The sequence below is a fragment of the Schistocerca gregaria genome, chromosome 4 (genome assembly GCF_023897955.1).
Source record: "Schistocerca gregaria isolate iqSchGreg1 chromosome 4, iqSchGreg1.2, whole genome shotgun sequence".
In the NCBI taxonomy this organism is placed as follows: Eukaryota; Metazoa; Arthropoda; class Insecta; order Orthoptera; family Acrididae; genus Schistocerca; species Schistocerca gregaria.
The window spans coordinates 651,966,224-651,983,965 of record NC_064923.1 but is presented as its reverse complement, the minus strand read 5'-3'; the positions used below and the strand labels follow the sequence as shown (position 1 = coordinate 651,983,965).

Here is a 17,742-nt window from a genome sequence, read left to right as displayed (position 1 = left end):
GAAAATGTGTTGTTAGATAGAAATAATTGTTCCTTTTTCTTCATTTATTGTGAGCAGCGCTAGGTATGCTTAATTTGAAATTTGCTCAGGTCAACGCAGTTGTCTTAAAATTTAGGATGCAGAAATATGTTTTATCATGTGTCAGCAGTAGACGTTTCGTCTGAAAGAGAATGAAAACTTTCTATGCCATATAAAGCTGGTGACACGGATCGCAGTTTTCATTTATGATTATCTTTTTTATCTAGTGATGAAATCCTAAATAATGACAATAGCTGACTTCAACATGCTCAAAAATGAAATTGTTTGAAGTAAAAGGTGGCCTTCATAAACAGGCGGATGACTGGTAATTCATGGCCCATATAACAGTCAAGTAGACAATAGCTGTGCAAATGCCATTTCACTTTGAACTATCAGATTAATATCAGATTTTGAGTCTTCTGATAGTCGCCTGGATTCCCACCAATTTTAAGATGATTCATAGTGTATTTACAGAATGAAGCAATTTGTCATCAGTGATCCATTGCACCTTGAGAGATAAACAGATAATCACAAATACGAAACTAGAACAAAAACTAATCTGCACTTTCCTCTAGCAAATTTAGCTTTGACACAGAAGGAGTGAAATCAACTGCTTTCCAAAAATGTGAAGCTGTCAGATGGGGAGGAGGAAACAAGATGAAACTTCGCAGGTTGAGAGGGTTTGTAATGTTCTTTCAATAATTACAAAATCGAATCAGACTTACAAAGAACTTGGCAGTATGAGCGCACTTATCAGTATGACACTGCACACCGTCTAGCCAGGATGTTTGCACTAATTCGGTTGGGGAAGGTGCCATGAAGCCATAATATCCTCTCCTGAGGCAAGCTGGGATGAACTTGACGCCCGAGATGATCTCACACATGTCCTGTCGGGGGCAGATCAGGGGGATATTGCTGGCCACTGAAGAACCCCAGGGAGTTCACAGAAACAAGTGCCATGTACGGATGAGCATTGTCCTGTTGGAAAATGGCACCACGATATTGTTTCCTAGAGGTGACACATGAGGATGCAGGATGACCGTGTCGTACCATTGTGGTGGTGGTGGTGGTAGTGGTGGTGGTGGTGGTTAGTGTTTAACGTCCCGTCTACAACGAGGTCATTAGAGACGGAGCGCAAGCTCGGGTTAGGGAAGGATTGGGAAGGAAATCGGCCGTGCCCTTTCAAAGGAACCATCCCGGCATTTGCCTGAAACGATTTAGGGAAATCACGGAAAACCTAAATCAGGATGGCCGGAGACGGGATTGAACCGTCGTCCTCCCGAATGCGAGTCAAGTGTGCTAACCACTGCGCCACCTCGCTCGGTCCGTACCATTGTGTCGCCAGAGTTCCCACAGTTACAGTCATACATGATGTCTCCCCACATCATGACACCAGCAATTACACCGCTGCACCTGTCCAAAACATTGATAGAATGGGAACTCCCTCCAGCGCGCCGCTATATCATAGAAGCTTGTGTTGTGGTGTTAATAGCAGCCCGCGCATGAGACGGCAATTTCCTTGTCTGGCGGCTGTTAGTCTCGTGCCAATGGTGTGGGATGGTACAGAATGTTGTGCGGAGTCCATTACTTACTCTCGGCGTACATGTGAAGGGAGTACCACGTGTTTGGTGCACAGTATGGCGACCGTGCAACGGTCAGCCGTGGTCGGCAGGAACCTTGACGACGAGTTCTTACGTTTCTGTGCAGACCACCACGGGCCACTGCAACATCTGAATGCCCCACAATTATGGATATAGCACGATTCGACCAGCTGGCCAAACGGAGACCCCACAACGAGGCCACTTTCAAACTCTGTCAGATACTGTTGACGTTTCCAGAATGACATTTTCACTCTGCAGCGGAGTGTGCGCTGATATGAAACTTCCTGGCAGATTAAAACTGTGTGACGGACCTAGACTCGAAATCGGGACCTTTGCCTTTTGCGGGCAAGTGCTCTACCAACTGAGCTACCCAAGCACGACTCACGCCCCGTCTTCACAGCTTTACTTCCGCCAGTACTTCGTCGCCTACCTTCCAACCTTTACAGAAGCTCTCCTGCGAACCTTGCACAACTAGCACTCCTGAAAGAAAGGATATTGCGAAGACATGGCTTAGCCACAGCCTAGGGGATGTTTCCAGAATGACATTTTCACTCTGCAGCGGAGAGCTTCTGTAATGTTTGGAAGGTAGGAGACGAGGTACTGGCAGAAGTAAAGCTGCGAGGACGGGGCGTGAGTCGTGCTTGGGTAGCTCAGTTGGTAGAGCACTTGCCCGCGAAAGGCAGAGGTCCCGAGTTCGAGTCTGGGTCCGGCACGCAGTTTTAATCTGCCAGGAAGTTTCATATCAGCGCACACTCAGCTGCAGAGTAAAAATGTCATTCCGGAAACATCCCCGAGGCTGTGGCTAAGCCATGTCTCCGCAATATCGTTTTTTTTCAGGAGTGCTAGTCCTGACAGGTTCGCAGGAGAGCTTCCGTAAAGTTTGGAAGGTAGGAGACGAGGTACTGGCAGAAGTAAAGCTGTGAGGACGGGGCATGAGTCGTGCTTGGGTAGCTTAGTTGGTAGAGCACTTGCCCGCGAAAGGCAGAGGTCCCGAGTTCGAGTCTGGGTCCGGCACGCAGTTTTAATCTGCCAGGAAGTTTCATATCAGCGCACACTCAGCTGCAGAGTAAAAATGTCATTCCGGAAACATCCCCGAGGCTGTGGCTAAGCCATGTCTCCGCAATATCGTTTTTTTTCAGGAGTGCTAGTCCTGACAGGTTCGCAGGAGAGCTTCCGTAAAGTTTGGAAGGTAGGAGACGAGGTACTGGCAGAAGTAAAGCTGTGAGGACGGGGCATGAGTCGTGCTTGGGTAGCTTAGTTGGTAGAGCACTTGCCCGCGAAAGGCAAAGGTCGCGAGTTCGAGTCTCGGTCCGGCACACAGTTTTAATCTGCCAGGAAGTTTCACTGATGACGTTGTCTTACATGAAAACGTAGATGGCATCTCGGGATACTTCACGGCGACCAGTCAACATCTGACGCTGACGCTATATGACGAGTCGAGTCCTTGGCTCGAGATGGTGCAGTTTAGACAGAATTGTCATTCTTGCAGTTCCCAGGGGGGCAGAGAATATTTACCCGGCTTCTTGGTTCGTCCTTGCTGGTGGATACCTGTAGACGAAGTGAAAACACTCTGCTGGGGGATTAGTAAAGTTTAACCCCTGAGCAGGTCAGGCCAACACGTGGTTGGCCTGTGGTGCGGTTGTTGACCCAGTCCTCGTATGAGTCGGTTGCGGCAGTGGCCCCCTTTCTCGTGGAACCTCCTGGCGGTGGCGCGGATCCTTTCTCGGAGCGGCAGGGTCCCGGTGTCCACGTGGACCTGGCGCGTCGAATAGCGCCTCGGAAGATTCATGGCAGTGTCAGGGCGCGATTCTGTATCCGCTGCAGAGTCACAATGTGAGCATGTGCGGCTCTCCCCCAGACCACGGCCGCATACTTTAACAGTGGGAGAACCAAAGTTAGGTATAGCGTGATGCTGTGTTGCGGTGGCAGTGACGACTGTGGGTTTAGCAGCGGATAGAGGGCGCGGAGGCGTCCTATTGCTCTCCTTTTGACATCACGAATGTGATGATTCCAGATGAGCCTGCGGTGTAGGGTAATCCCCAGGTATTTCGCCGTCCCACTCCGTGGGATGGGTACTCCCAGGATTTCGACAGTCGGAAGCCCTGGCGGCAATCAATGTCTGCTCAAGCTCCTTATATTCCTATCCAGTCAGGGTAAAGACGCTAAGCACGAACAACACCAATACACTCTGGTGGTCATTCTTCCTGTCACAAAGGATTGCAACTCTAATCCTTTCTATACCTACCAATGACGTGACCGTGTATGGAGATGCATTCACATCCGAAATTGTCTTTGGGATGTTTCACTATTTTGTCAGGAAGTACATAGCTATAAAACTTTTAACAGCTTTAACATGCAAATACAACGAAAGACAACAACTGTTTTGAAGGAATTATATATACCTCCCAACAGCCACCGCGCCGAGTGTCGGTTTGGACTGCATGTTCCACAGATCATATTCACGGCAAACGTGGAACATACCAACTGTACAAAAGACTGCAGACACATAACATATATGACTATATGTCATAATCTTTTCCGGTCGCTCCCATCAGCTACCGCTCCAAGTTAAACCATTACGAGTTGGGTGATGGTAGCATTAACAGTTAGAAAAATTTGGCTTCATTGTTGGTTAATTGTATTCAGTCGCGACCGTTATGAAAGGATGCTTTCGAGTGATTAGCAAAGTCTGAGTCAAATGAAATTTTCGCTTGTGTGATGGACGTTGTGATGTTTTTCTGATAAAATTTTCAAATGCATTTTTACCACCTTCGAAATGTTCGGGAGCTGGCTTGAAGAAGAAGCTTACGACAGCATTCAGTGACGTTTTTCATTTACCTACTTAGCCATCCGTCATCATTTCGTCACTGTGACTGACAGCTTATTAAATTAACAGAAGTGATGGTGATAAATTAATGAAATACAGTAAAATGAAATGATACCAGTTAAATCCTTTGTGAGCTATAAGCTTGCAACATAAAGAATATTTTGCGTCGGTAAGAAGGGGTGAGGGGGGCGGAAGACAAGTAAGTGCAGATGGTTCAAATGGCTCTGAGAACTATGGGACTTAACATCTGAGGTCGTCAGTCTCCTAGAACTTAGAACTAATTAAACCTAACTAACCCAAGGACATCACACACATCCATGCCCGAGGCAGGATTCGAACCTGCGACTGTAGCGGTCGCGCGGTTCCAGACTGTAGCGCCTAGAGCCGCTCGGCCACCCCGGCCGGCGACAAGTAAGTACCCCTCTTCGAATCTGGGGCACAAATATTTTACAAAAAAAAAAAAATCAATCCCATCCCCAAGCAGACATCAGCTAATACCCTTTAACACCGCATCTGTCTTGGTCTTGATTAAGGCTCCAGTTCGGTTATGAATGGCGTCCCAAAGTTTCTTCAGGTACGCCATATCCAATTGCAACCACTCATTAATGATTACACCCTATAGAGCTATCAAATTGAGGAGGATATTAACTGCTACATTTCATCCGGTGTACCAAATCGTCATACACATTTTCAACGGGATTAAGATCATCTGCTTTACTGGATCAGTGAGTATTAGTCGAACAAGGAGCGTATGTGAGCCTTCCTGCATACAGTGCTGTTGCGATATCAGAAGGCGGTACTGTCCACAGCATACTTATCATGATGATGCAGAACCAAGGAAAACACTTGGTCACAGAGAATGATGAAATATATATCCAAGTTCACGTACATGATAACCTGAATGATTGAGCTTAATTCATGCCACGAGAAACTCCCCCAAAGCACCACAGAACACTCTCCAGCCAGAACTACACCCATGAAGTGAGTTGGAGCAGTGATTAACACGCTGAATTCCCTTCAGGAAGCAGACCAAATCACCATTCGGCCATCCAGATTTAGCTGTTTTTGGTGGTTTCCCTAAGGCGCTCCAGGCAATTTCTGGGATGGTTCCTTTGGAAAAGGCATGTCCGCTGTCCTTCCCCATCCTTTCGCAATCCGAGCTTGTGCTCCATCTCTAATCACCACCCTGTTGACGAAACGTTAAACTCTAATCTTCCTTCCTTCCTAGAACAACACCCTCCACACAAAGCGGGTTAAATACCCCATTTTGCTGTCAGGTACTCGACGCCTTGCATCATTTGTAAGGATAATGAAGATAAGATACGAGAAATTAGGGCTCATACGGAGGCATATACACAGGCGTTCTTTCCTCTCTCTATTTGTGGGTGGAACATGAAAGCACATGACCAGTAGTGGTTCAGGGTTCCCTCCACCAAGCACCGTACGGTGGCTTGTGTAGTACCGATGTAGATGAAAATGTAGATATCTATATGTCTCGACTCACCTACAGACAAGAGTCTGTGTTGTTTGGTTCACAGAAGAACCCCTGCCTTATGAGACGCAGTGAGCAGTGGCCTTTGACGAGGACCCGGTTCCAAATGTTCACTGCATGCAGTTCATTTCGTATACAACGCTTAGCAACTTGTTGAGATGGATCTGCATTCACTGTCGGATTTGAAACCGATCGTCATTGACAGGGCACGGCAGTAGTTTCCCGTCCGTGTCGGTCGAGTGTTTTTTACTAGTGGCTCAACATTCCTTGTACATACGTACGTTGGACAGTCTGCACTGATACAGCAAAAAATCGGGCAACTTCATTTGTGGGCACGTCCAAACACGATAGCTCCTTTCTGCCATTTTCTCAGTTCTCCACGTCGACACATTGTACAACAGGCTGGCACTTGCACACCCATTCACTGGCCTGACTTATGCCAGCAGTGGAGGCTACGTGGCTGCCTGGTGACAGACTTTTAGCCGGTGGGCTTATTCATCTGTACTGGCAGTTTCTCCTTTCCTTCCAGACAGTGTCTTAAGTAGAAAATGCCTAGATTATAGGTGGGAAGTTCACGGTTTCAACCCCAGCCCCTCAGGTCCTGTTTTATATGTGCCACTGTGTTTTGATTTGGATTCTGTGTGGTTTTTTCGAATCATTCCGGCAAATGCGTCAATGGTTAATACTGTGCGAGGTGGCGCAGTGGTTGCGTCACCGGACTCGCATTCGGGAGGACGACGGTTAAAATCTGCGTCTCGCCGTTCAGATTTAGGTTTTCCATGATTTCCCTAAATCGCTCCAGGCGAAAGCTGGCGTTGTTCCTTTGAAAGTGCGCAGACGATTTCTTTCCCCCAGACTTGAACAATTCCGACCTTGTGCCTTGTCTCTAATGACCTTGATGTTGACGGGACTTTAAATCCTAATGTTCTTTCATTCCTTCCTTTGCTTCTTAATACTGTAGGCGATGATCGATACTCTTCACTTTCCTTTCCCGTTATTCAACTTCGCAGCATTATTATTATTGCATTCATTGTTGAATATACTAATATATTTTATTATTAACTACCACTAACAGAGTTCCAGTGGGCTAAATATCAATAAATAACTCCCTTCATGTGCTACGATGGTTCCGAAAGCGAGGTAAAAGACCTAGTCTTTCCTCTTCATCGAGCGAGGTGGCGCAGTGGTTAGCCCATTGGACTCGCTTTCGGGAGAACGACAGTTCAAACCCTAAATAGCTCGCGGCAAATGCCGGAATGGTTCCTTTGAAAGGGTACGAGCGATTTCCTTCCCCATCTTTGACATGACCCAAGCTTGTGCTCCGTCTCTAACGACCTCGATGTCGACGGCACGTTAAACTCAATCTTCCTTCCTTTCTTTCCTCTGCCCATAGGAGAAGTAGATCATCCCGAATGAAAGTCAGTGTTGACTTCCCGCTGTCGATTGAGCAGTCAATGTTGTATTTAATCACAATTCTTAAATAATTTGGATGTAAGAGAATGGAGATACCATTTGATTTTTTTTCAAATTTTCACCAGTTTTGTTGGATATTTCCCAATAACTTTCTTATGCCTTAGTCTTCACATTTACGAAGCTCTAACTTATGAAGAGAATCGTATATTTTACGGTCACTTACAGCTTAGTTTACACCTGAGGGCAGTATTAAGTAATGTGTGATCATTTTGAATTGTGTATATTGAATTAATGCTTCTTATTCACAGGATTGTCCAGAAGACTCCAAAGACTTCCGCGCAGAACAATGTTCCCAATTCGACGCAGAGCCTTTTGAAAATAGATATTTTACGTAAGTACAAGCAAGCAGCTTAAGGAATTTACTTTGCCTTCAATCAGCACTGTACTGCATCAAAACTGTTGTGATAAATCTCATACCATTGGTTTATTATGTTAAATTTATAGCATTTAATCATGGTTGTGGACAGTTTCAGTTTTTATCTTTATATGGAAGTGTTTAAAAATGCACTATATTCGTATAGGAGATAGGACTAGTTAAAAGTAGAAAAGATATTCTTCAGACATATTGTTGTTGTTGTGGTCTTCAGTCCTGAGGCTTATTTGATGCAGCTCTCCATGCTACTCTATCCTGTGCAAGCTTCTTCATCTCCCAGTACCTACTGCAACCTACATCCTTCTGAATCTGCTTAGTGTATTCAACTCTTGGTCTCCCTCTACGATTTTTACCCTCCACGGTGCCCTCCAATACTAAATTGGTGATTCCTTGATGCCTCAGAACGTGTCCTACCAACCGATCCCTTCTTCTGGTCAAGTTGTGCCACAAACTTCCCTTTTTCCCCAATCCTATTCAATACTTCCTCATTAGTTATGTGATCTACCCATCTAATCTTCAGCATTCTTCTGTAGCACCATACTTCGAAAGCTTCTATTCTCTTCTTGTCCTAACTATTTATCATCCATGTTTCACTTCCATACATGGCTACACTCCATACAAATACTCTCAGAAATGACTTCCTGACACTTAAATCTATACTCGATGTTAACAAATTCCTCTTCTTCAGAAACATTTTCCTTGCCATTGCAAGTCTACATTTTATATCCTCTCTACTTCGGCCATCATCAGTTATTTTGCTCCCCAAATAGAAAAACTCCTTTACTACTTTAAGTGTCTCATTTCCTAATCTAATTCCCTCAACATCACTCGACTTAATTCGACTACATTCCATTATCCTCCTTTCAAGACACTGTCCATTCCGTTCAACTGCGCGTCCAAGTCCTTTGCTGTCTCTGACAGAATTACAATGTCATCGGCGAACCTCAACGTTTTTATTTCTTCTCCATGGATTTTAATACCTACTCCGAATTTTTCTTTTGTTTCCTTCACTGGTTGCTCAATACACAGATTGAATAACATCGGGGAGAGACTATAACCCTGTCTCACTCCCTTCCCAACCACTGCTTCCCTTTCATGTCCCTCGGCTCTTATAACTGCCATCAGGTTTCTGTACAAATTGTAAATAGCCTTTCGCTCCCTGTATTTTACCCCTGCTACCTTCAGAGTTTGAAAGAGAGTATTCCAGTCAACATTGTCAAAAGCTTTCTCTAAGTCTACACATGCTAGACACGTAGGTTTGCCCTTCCTTAATCTAGCTTATAAGATAAGTCGTAGGGTCAGTATTGCCTCATGTGTTCCAACACTTCTACGGAATCCAAACTGATCTTCCCCGAGGTCGGCTTCTTCTAGTTTTTCCATTCGTCTCTTCAGACATATGAGTGGAGACAAACACTTATTGAGATACGGGATATTTTACCAGTGTCAAGGAAGGTCAGCACAGAGTGGCAAAGCCTGTCTACATGTTGACGTTCATTGTTCATTTCTTAACGGCTGCAACAACGAGTAAAAATTTTAATTCTCTGGATTCCTTAACTATGGTTGTTTGCTTCTGTTCCTAGAAGCTGCTGTCAGACAGAGCACTTTGACTGTCTCGATCAGTAATTCCGTAAGAGTCAGAACAGAAGTATTAGGTTGATGTATAAGTTCGTAGCGTTTTTCCGTAACTTTAATGAACACAACAGATGATCATAACAGTGGCTTCACTCATCAATAACATATTCTCCTTCACTATTTACAATAGCCTGCCAACCGTTGGGTAACTTTTCGATTCTACGGCTGTAGAAATAACGTGGGTTTGAGGCGAAGAACATGTTCGGAGCGCAGGTTTCAACTAGAAAGATGGTGGTAGTGGTGGTGGTTAGTGTTTAACGTCCCGTCGACAACGAGGTCATTAGAGACGGAGCGCAAGCTCGGGTTAGGGAAGGATTGGGAAGGAAATGGGCCGTGCCCTTTCAAAGGAACCATCCCGGCATTTGCCTGAAACGATTTAGGGAAATCATGGAAAACCTAAATCAGGATGGCTGGAGACGGGATTGAACCGTCGTCCTCCCGAATGCGAGTCCAGTGTGCTAACCACTGCGCCACCTCGCTCGGTAACTAGAAAGTAAGTTCACTGAAAGTTGTTCGACAGAGAGCGGAAAATATGGGTCATTGTTCTTAGACTCCGTCTGCAAAACGTCTCAGTTGTTGTTAATAAATGTCAGCAGTGATTGTTACACCTCGGGGAAGCAAATCGCAGTACATCACAGCGCTACTGTTACACCCGACGGGTAACAACGTCTTTTATGAATGCACTCAGGTCTTTGACGAGGAGTTGCTGCTTTGTTTGGGCTCAACCATTCCCTTCTTTTCCATATGCTGCATAAAGACATCATTTCTCGTCACCAGTAACGATGTACGTTAGGAATGCTCGGTGTAGCTTATGAGCCAGTTGATGACGAGCAAGCAGAGATGAACATATGGTCACCTGCTGATTTTTGTGATTTTGGCTTAGAGCCTGCGGTATCCATACATCCAATTTTTGAGCCTTACCCGTTGCACGCGAGTGTCTCACGATGGTGGAATGATCGCAGTTCTCAACATTTGCCAGTTCTCGAATGCACTGACGTGTATCACAGCGAATTAATGTATTTAAACAATATTCATCAAACCCCACAGATTTCTTGAACGTGGCGTGCTCTGTCCAATGTCATTATCCCCACACGGCGCGAACGTTTCTGGCTGCCCCCGCAGCCGTCACCCCTCCTTTGAATTCAAACAGAAGAATATGTCGGAAATGCACGAATTTCTCCACTTGGTACTCCCATTTTCTAGCGTCCACAGCTCCACTCCCTATCTCCAAATGTCAAAATGACACTACGTAAACTCAAAAAGCAACAATGAACTACAAATGAAAAATGAAAATCGATAAATAAACCCATAGAACACGTAATACCAAAATGCAAAACTGAAATGATATGAACTTACGCACCAACCTAATAGTTGTAAATTACCCGATGTTGTTTATCACCAATTTCTACACAGTCAGTTAGCAGCGCCGTCGGAGAATTTCCATTGCTCCTTATGAACCTGAAGTGTTTTATGATAGTTTTTTGTTGTCATAATTTTAGTTACTAATAAATATATTGTTCTGAATTTTTCTTTTATAATTTCCAACAAAACAGAACTCTAATATTAGCTCGTACAAACGTTACATGTTTTTGACATGAATTATACAGGGTGTTACAAAAAGGTAAGGCCAAACTTTCAGGAAACATTCCTCACACACAAATAAAGAAAAGATGTTATGTGGACATGTGTCCAGAAACGCTTAATTTCCATGTTAGAGTTCATTTTAGTTTCGTCATTCCAACGTGGTCAAATTTTAAATTTTCACAATCAACATGTGTGGGCTGACGAGAATCCGCACGCAATTGTGCAATCACGTCATCAGTACGGATTTTCTGTGAACGTTTCGGCTGGTATTGTCGGTGATGTCTTGATTGGACCCCATGTTCTTCCACCTACGCTCAATGGACCACGTTATCATGATTTCATACGGGATACTCTGCCTGTGCTGCCAGAACATGGGCCTTTACAAGTACGGCACAACATGTGGTTCATGCACCATGGTGCCCCTGCACATTTCAGTCGAAGTGTTCGTACGCTTCTCAACAACAGATTCGGTGACCGATGGATTGGTAGAGGCGGACCAGTTCCATGGCCTCCACGCTCTCCTGACCCCATCCCTCTTGACTTACATTTATGGGGGCATTTGAAAGCTCTTGTCCACGCAACCTCGGTACCAAATGTAGAGACTCTTCGTGCTCGTATTGTGGACGGCTGTGATACAATACGCCATTCTCCAGGGCTGCATCAGTGCATCAGGGATTCCATGCGACGGAGGGTGGATGCATGTATCCTCGCTAACGGAGGACATTTTGAACATTTCCTAACAAAGTGTTTGAAGTCACGCTGGTACGTTCTGTTGCTGTGTGTTTCCATTGAAGAGAAATGATAAAATGAGCTCTAACATGGAAAGTAAGCGTTTCCGGACGCATGTCCACATAACATATTTTCTTTCTTTGTGTGTGAGGAATGTTTCCTGAAAGTTTGACGGTACCTTTTTGTAACACCCTGTATAGTTTTCACGACTTGGGCAAACATTACGTCGTCTAAAATGAAAGTTGATGACAAATACGAAAGCCAAAAAGCTGAGGATGCTGGAATGGCAGAACTAAGAAGTGAAGCATGAGAGACTTTTCTGAAATTAGAAATGTTAATTCTAACACGAAAGCAGCTTCAGCTGAGCACTAAGTTGAACAGTGATATGGGGATAAATAACAATAACAATAGTTCAAGAACAAATCCGAAAAAAGCAGGAAATTTTTGTCTTCACTGCTCGATAAGGAAACTGAAGAACATGAGGTTTACAAATTTATCAAAAGCATGCCAAATTACAAATCCGTTGGAAGAAACTTCTAGATCTTCAGCAATTGCAGTGTCAACTAATTACTATCTACATAAGCCTAGTATTATGTCAATTATATCTGCTGCTTAAAAATAATCAGCTTTCCAGTCAGACCGTGAGTGACACATGTCTGGTCATAATTCTCTTATGAGACCTACGTGCCTCGCCAAGTACATGCTGATGAGGATCAGTTCTTAAGTGCGTCAGCACAATTGATAACTCCTCTTTTCTCCGCAGCTCGTGGTCGTGCGGTAGCGTTCTCGCTTCCCGCGCCCGGGTTCGATTCCCGGCGGGGTCAGGGATTTTCTCTGCTTCGTGATGACCGGGTGTTGTGTGATGTCCTTAGGTTAGTTAGGTTTAAGTAGTTCTAAGTTCTAGGGGACTGACCATAGATGTTAAGTCCCATAGTGCTCAGAGCCATTTGAACCAACCAGCTACGCGGGTACTCCATTGGCCCAATGTTATTCGACTTCTGCCGTTTGAGAACTACAGGTAGGAAGCTGAGGTGTGACATAAATGTATGAACACTGTTGTATGAGCACTGTATGGTCAGTGTTGCCGCACGTAACCGTTTTTTTGCGGTCGTGTCCGGCGAAATATATACACGTCCGGCCTATCCGGTTATTCTTAGGCAGTTTCGCGATGAAGCAGAGAACGCACTGCTTGCAAAGCTTGTGGAATGAATATCAGAAGGAATAAAGAGATATACCTTCAGGATATGTAGATGTACCAACCAGTTCCATTCTTATGTCTGTGTCCTATGTTTTTCTTCACAGCAGGCAGAAGCCTAACATATAGTGTCACTCACAACCGCGCTAAGTTCAGGGCAGGCGAGGCAAAGTAAATGGTGCCGTCCAGCCGATGTCAACATGCCCCACCATCTCGTCTCCCCTCAATCTATAAAACAAATTACACGCAATTAATAACTGGGTTCTTTATTCATAAAGAAAGAGCTACTTAACTTTCAGTTTCTAAGTGCTGTGGTACAAGCTCTTTTCTGTGTAGTCCACGTAGCCTCAATGTTGTTGAAGTCCGCTATGTTTACTAAAAGGCGCTGCCTGTCTCTGTGCTAGAGGCTAAGTCTGCGGCTCTGTCTCGCTGACATGCTGGAATTCCACAGCGTACAGACTAACTGGCGTAAAAGGCTCGAACTAAACGACTAACTAACTGGTTAAACTGGCCCTCTGGTCCGCAGCAGCGATCCTAAATATTGGTGGCTGAGAGGGCGTTGGCAGCATGGAGGTAAAAATATTCTACCTCCATGGTTGGCACCGTGTTTCCAGAGAGTCTTGTCATAGGCCTCTATGAACACTCTCGTAACCTCACTGCCGCATGGTGTACTGGTACCCATGTACATCAGCACTGACTTTATTGTTTGTTTTGTAAAATGAAGGACTTAGTTTATTTTGACTTTAGATTACCATAAGGACAAGACTGGGCAATTAACAAGATAGGGAAGTTAGTTACTATCATAATGGCCAAATTGTAAGGCCACTTACTATTTTCTTCTGTTGTTCTTTCTTTTAAGATCAAACACATTTCAGGTTAATATTGCTATAGACTGATGACTAATAAATGATTTAAAATGCCCAGCTGACTTTATTTCTATTTGAAATAAGAATTTTGGCTCTAAGGGCAAAATATCCAGCAAAACATAACACTGAGTCCATTTTTGTATTTTCGGATCTGGCAACCCTATGTATGGTAGTATTGATCGTTTTCGGTTGTTTGCTACCATGTTACAGACCGAACGACGAGATCTTATTTTTGTTCTGGTTTGCTTTGGTGTTTAAACCATGTGCCTATTTTAGGAAGCATGTTAATTGATGAGTTCTTTCTTTTGTAGCCGTGTTTCCTTCATAACGTGCATTGTACCACCAGCAAAAAAAACTGTATTTCATGTTACTGCCTTATGTTGCAGGTGGGTGCCGTACACCAAGGCTGCCAACCCTTGTGAACTGAACTGCATGCCTCGCGGGGAGCGGTTTTATTACCGACATAAACAGGCAGTGATCGACGGGACGAGGTGCAATGATGAAAAACTGGACGTTTGCGTTGAAGGCCAGTGCCTAGTAAGTGTATTATTCTAGCGTAAATTAGCTGAAAAACACGCACCTCGCTTGGTCTTTTTCCCCTGTTGTTTTCTGAGTTACAAAAACACGAGAAATTAACCTTCTCCTTTGTGTAATCTCTAACTTATAAGAAATATATTCGTACAAACTACATTTGGTGTTTTTGTTTTCGGATGTTTTGCTTCTGTGGTTGCCCATCATGTAAACGTGCTGCACTACTGGTACTGTATGTACATGTGTCCTTGCGAGAAACGCGGTTCTATTAAGTTCATTCCATTGCACTGGGAAGTTTACCATTGTGCTTTATAGGTGTATGCTAATCTTACCGCGAATTAGGGCCTTTTGAAGTTCAATAGCATGTTAGTAGAAAAGAATGGAATTCATGGTGTGAATACTGACTAGCCCTTTTCTTTTCCGGTTAATATTACTGTTCTAAGACGCTATTTGGAAGCATCTTTGCAAGTGCGTACCAGAAACATTGAGCGAATTTGGGAATTCCGTCGGAATATTTACGTTTCCAACCTGGTCAATCAGAGTAACAATGTATTTAAATATTTTTCGTGCCTTGATATCATATTCTGCAGGTATTTTTTTGTTACCAACATCATTTTTTGTTTTTAAAATTGTTGAGTTACAGAGTGCTTCTGGACCCTCCATGAAATCTTCGTTGTAATGATAAAGAGATCTGTACAGTAGCCGAAGGTCTGGTTTAGATTGAAAGGTCATGATTTGGTTATGAATTGCAGAAGCCAACGAATGTGAATGCCAAATAAGGGTTTAACATATTTACTTTCCGCGAAACCTAATGTTTATGTTCATAGTATAAGTCTGTGATAAATATTTTGATGGGTTATGTAAATATGTCGCACATAAACTATCATAAATGCTACGAGGAATCCTCATCAGAACACACACTTCATCTTGGTCCCTCTCTGATCTGTGAAAGTCGGCTGACTTCATACTGCTACGGAATGCTTCCGCTCGCCACCAACCGTAGTATTGTGCGGCACAGCAGTAAGTAGCCATTGTGAATTTAGTGTTGTGCAATGTGCATAATGATTGTTAGTATTACTTATAAAAATAAGCTAAGAAGTTGCATCTGGCCCTTCTAGCGACTTGCCATCAAGTTTCGTGCCACTTCCACGATGCTCATTACATGTTCTTTTCTTTTATAAGCTTTAATCTGGCTGCTCTAGGAGGAGGCGTGGATTGTCTCAGTAGCTAAGTGATACGCGGAGAGGGCAAGATTTTGCTCCCAGCATTTTCCATGCAGGGGTCAAGTTAAACTGTGCAATTTGTACCTAACTTTTTCCATTGTTTGCACACAGAGCTGTTCTTGCGCAATTTCTCACTATAGGCTGGGACACATTCTCGATGAATTTTTTCCCCATAACTTACATTGCACCATTCATCGGTTAAGAGAACTAGAGTGTGGATCAGTGTGATCTGCATGATTCCAATGTCCTAACATGCGAGGATATTCTACAACATTCGTTAATATTCATAAAAGTTCAAGAACTGCAGAACAATGTAGAAGTTTTATCCCTTAAAAAAATGCATTGATGCGAAAGAGAAAGAAATCCAAGTGACCGCCAAGGTATGATGGGCAACCACTTCAAACCCTCCCATCACCACAATCATTGACAGCTACCTATGCAAAACCATTATAGTGCACCACTGGGAAACCAAGGGTAGCACCAGACAAAAAAAAAACAGTGTCTGCAAAAACCAGTGACCAGCGGTGGGTGGTTTTATAGGTGTAAACTTCGTCCACAAATGCTTGAAGATATTTAAATGAACTACCTGGTACTCTAGTACTCCAACCTTAGTTGGGAAAAGAAGTTATCCTGCTTTTACTGACCGCAGAAGAGGTTGTACATATTAATGTGCAGTTTTTTTCTGAGTTTTAATTGATTGTGGATTGTAAACAACAACACATGTAGCAATAATTTGAGTATGTTACAGAAAAAAATTTACGACAGCCTCTGTTAAACAGTGCAATTTAGAAGTTACCTTGGTATTTGCATGTTACCTCACAGTTTGAGTACCGTATAGTTTTGACATACGTCTCTTTTCCTTGAGATGTGGCTTCACATTGGTGTGGAGCTCTTCATAACGCTGAGGTAGGAAAATATTTGAAGAGGCAAGTCTTTGCCCTCTAATAAGCATTCAGTTCAGAATTTCTTTCAGTTTTTTTAACTGATGCTATAAAGTGCCGCTATCAGGGATGTTATCAACAGTATGAATTCTTAAGCTGACTGGGGAAGTTACAAGATGAATCAGAAAAGTAAACAGTGTTGGAACCTAAAAAGATAATGAAACAAAACACTTCATTGTGAACCGAACATGTTGTAGATTATATTTCTTTTATGTTGTCATATTTATCAAATGTATGAATCAAAAAATGATGCCACCTTTATTTGATGTCCACCTCTGGTAGCTGAGTGGTCAGCATGACGGAATGTCATACCTAACGGCCCTGGCTCGATTCCCGGCTGGGTCGGAGATTTTCTCCACTCAGGGACTGGGGTGTTCTGTTGTCCTTATCATCATCATTTCATCCCCATCGACAAGCAAGTCACCGAAGTGGTGTCAACTCGAAAGACTCACACCAGGCGAAGGGTCTACCTGGCAGGAGGCCCTAGCCACATGGCATTCACATTTTACCTTTATTTGATAATGAAATGGAAACATCTGGTTTGATAGCATAGTAATTTCTTAACAGTGAGGAAAGCTTTGACTCACAAAACATAATGAAAAGCAGGTGGAATGAGATTGGGGTTGCAGAGGAGAATGAAGGAATGTTTGCCAACCACAGACTGTAAACAATAATTGTATTACAGCAGTCATATCGAAATAAGTATTGATGTATGTATAAACAACATCACATCCAAACTTGTAACGTAATTTATTTTGGATTATGTGAAAGAGTTTTTCTATTTCTTACATATCAGCTTCACATCTTGTTTGCTTCAAAACACCATCCACAATCTCCTGTGTCATAGTGTGGTCACATGTTAGTGACTGTGGAACCCAGTGAACATACAGTTTGTGATAATTCAATGTGTCTGGCTCAGTTTCATGCACAACTATCAGCAAAATCTAAGCTGACACAGAGAATCATCAAACATTCTTCATCTTCTCTTGGACAAACGTGGACAAAGTCATCTTGTCACAAGATATGACTACCTACTACATTTCTCATCATACATGTTGTTTCACCATTCTTGGACCTGTCAGATACTTTCATATACTAATGACCTGTTAACAACAGAGTTTACTGATTTGATGGTGATTGTCAATGTTCGATAGATTCAGTATCAGTTCAGTCAGAGTGACTACACTGTTGTTCTCAATAGTAATGGAACCTGCTGTCAAGCACCAATGTTACTGTCAGCTTTGACAGTGGTGTCTC

The 17,742-nt window shown here is 43.4% G+C and overlaps 1 protein-coding gene across 1 annotated transcript in view; it reads left to right on the top strand.

Moving 5' to 3' along the window:
* The window catches only part of LOC126267391 (papilin), a 1,111,154-nt gene that overhangs the window by 860,477 nt on the left and 232,935 nt on the right, over positions 1-17,742 (top strand). The window contains exons 5-6 of the mRNA XM_049972582.1: positions 7,660-7,742; positions 14,177-14,327. Of these exons, the coding sequence (XP_049828539.1) occupies positions 7,660-7,742; positions 14,177-14,327 (234 nt within the window). The remainder of the gene's footprint in view (positions 1-7,659; positions 7,743-14,176; positions 14,328-17,742) is intronic.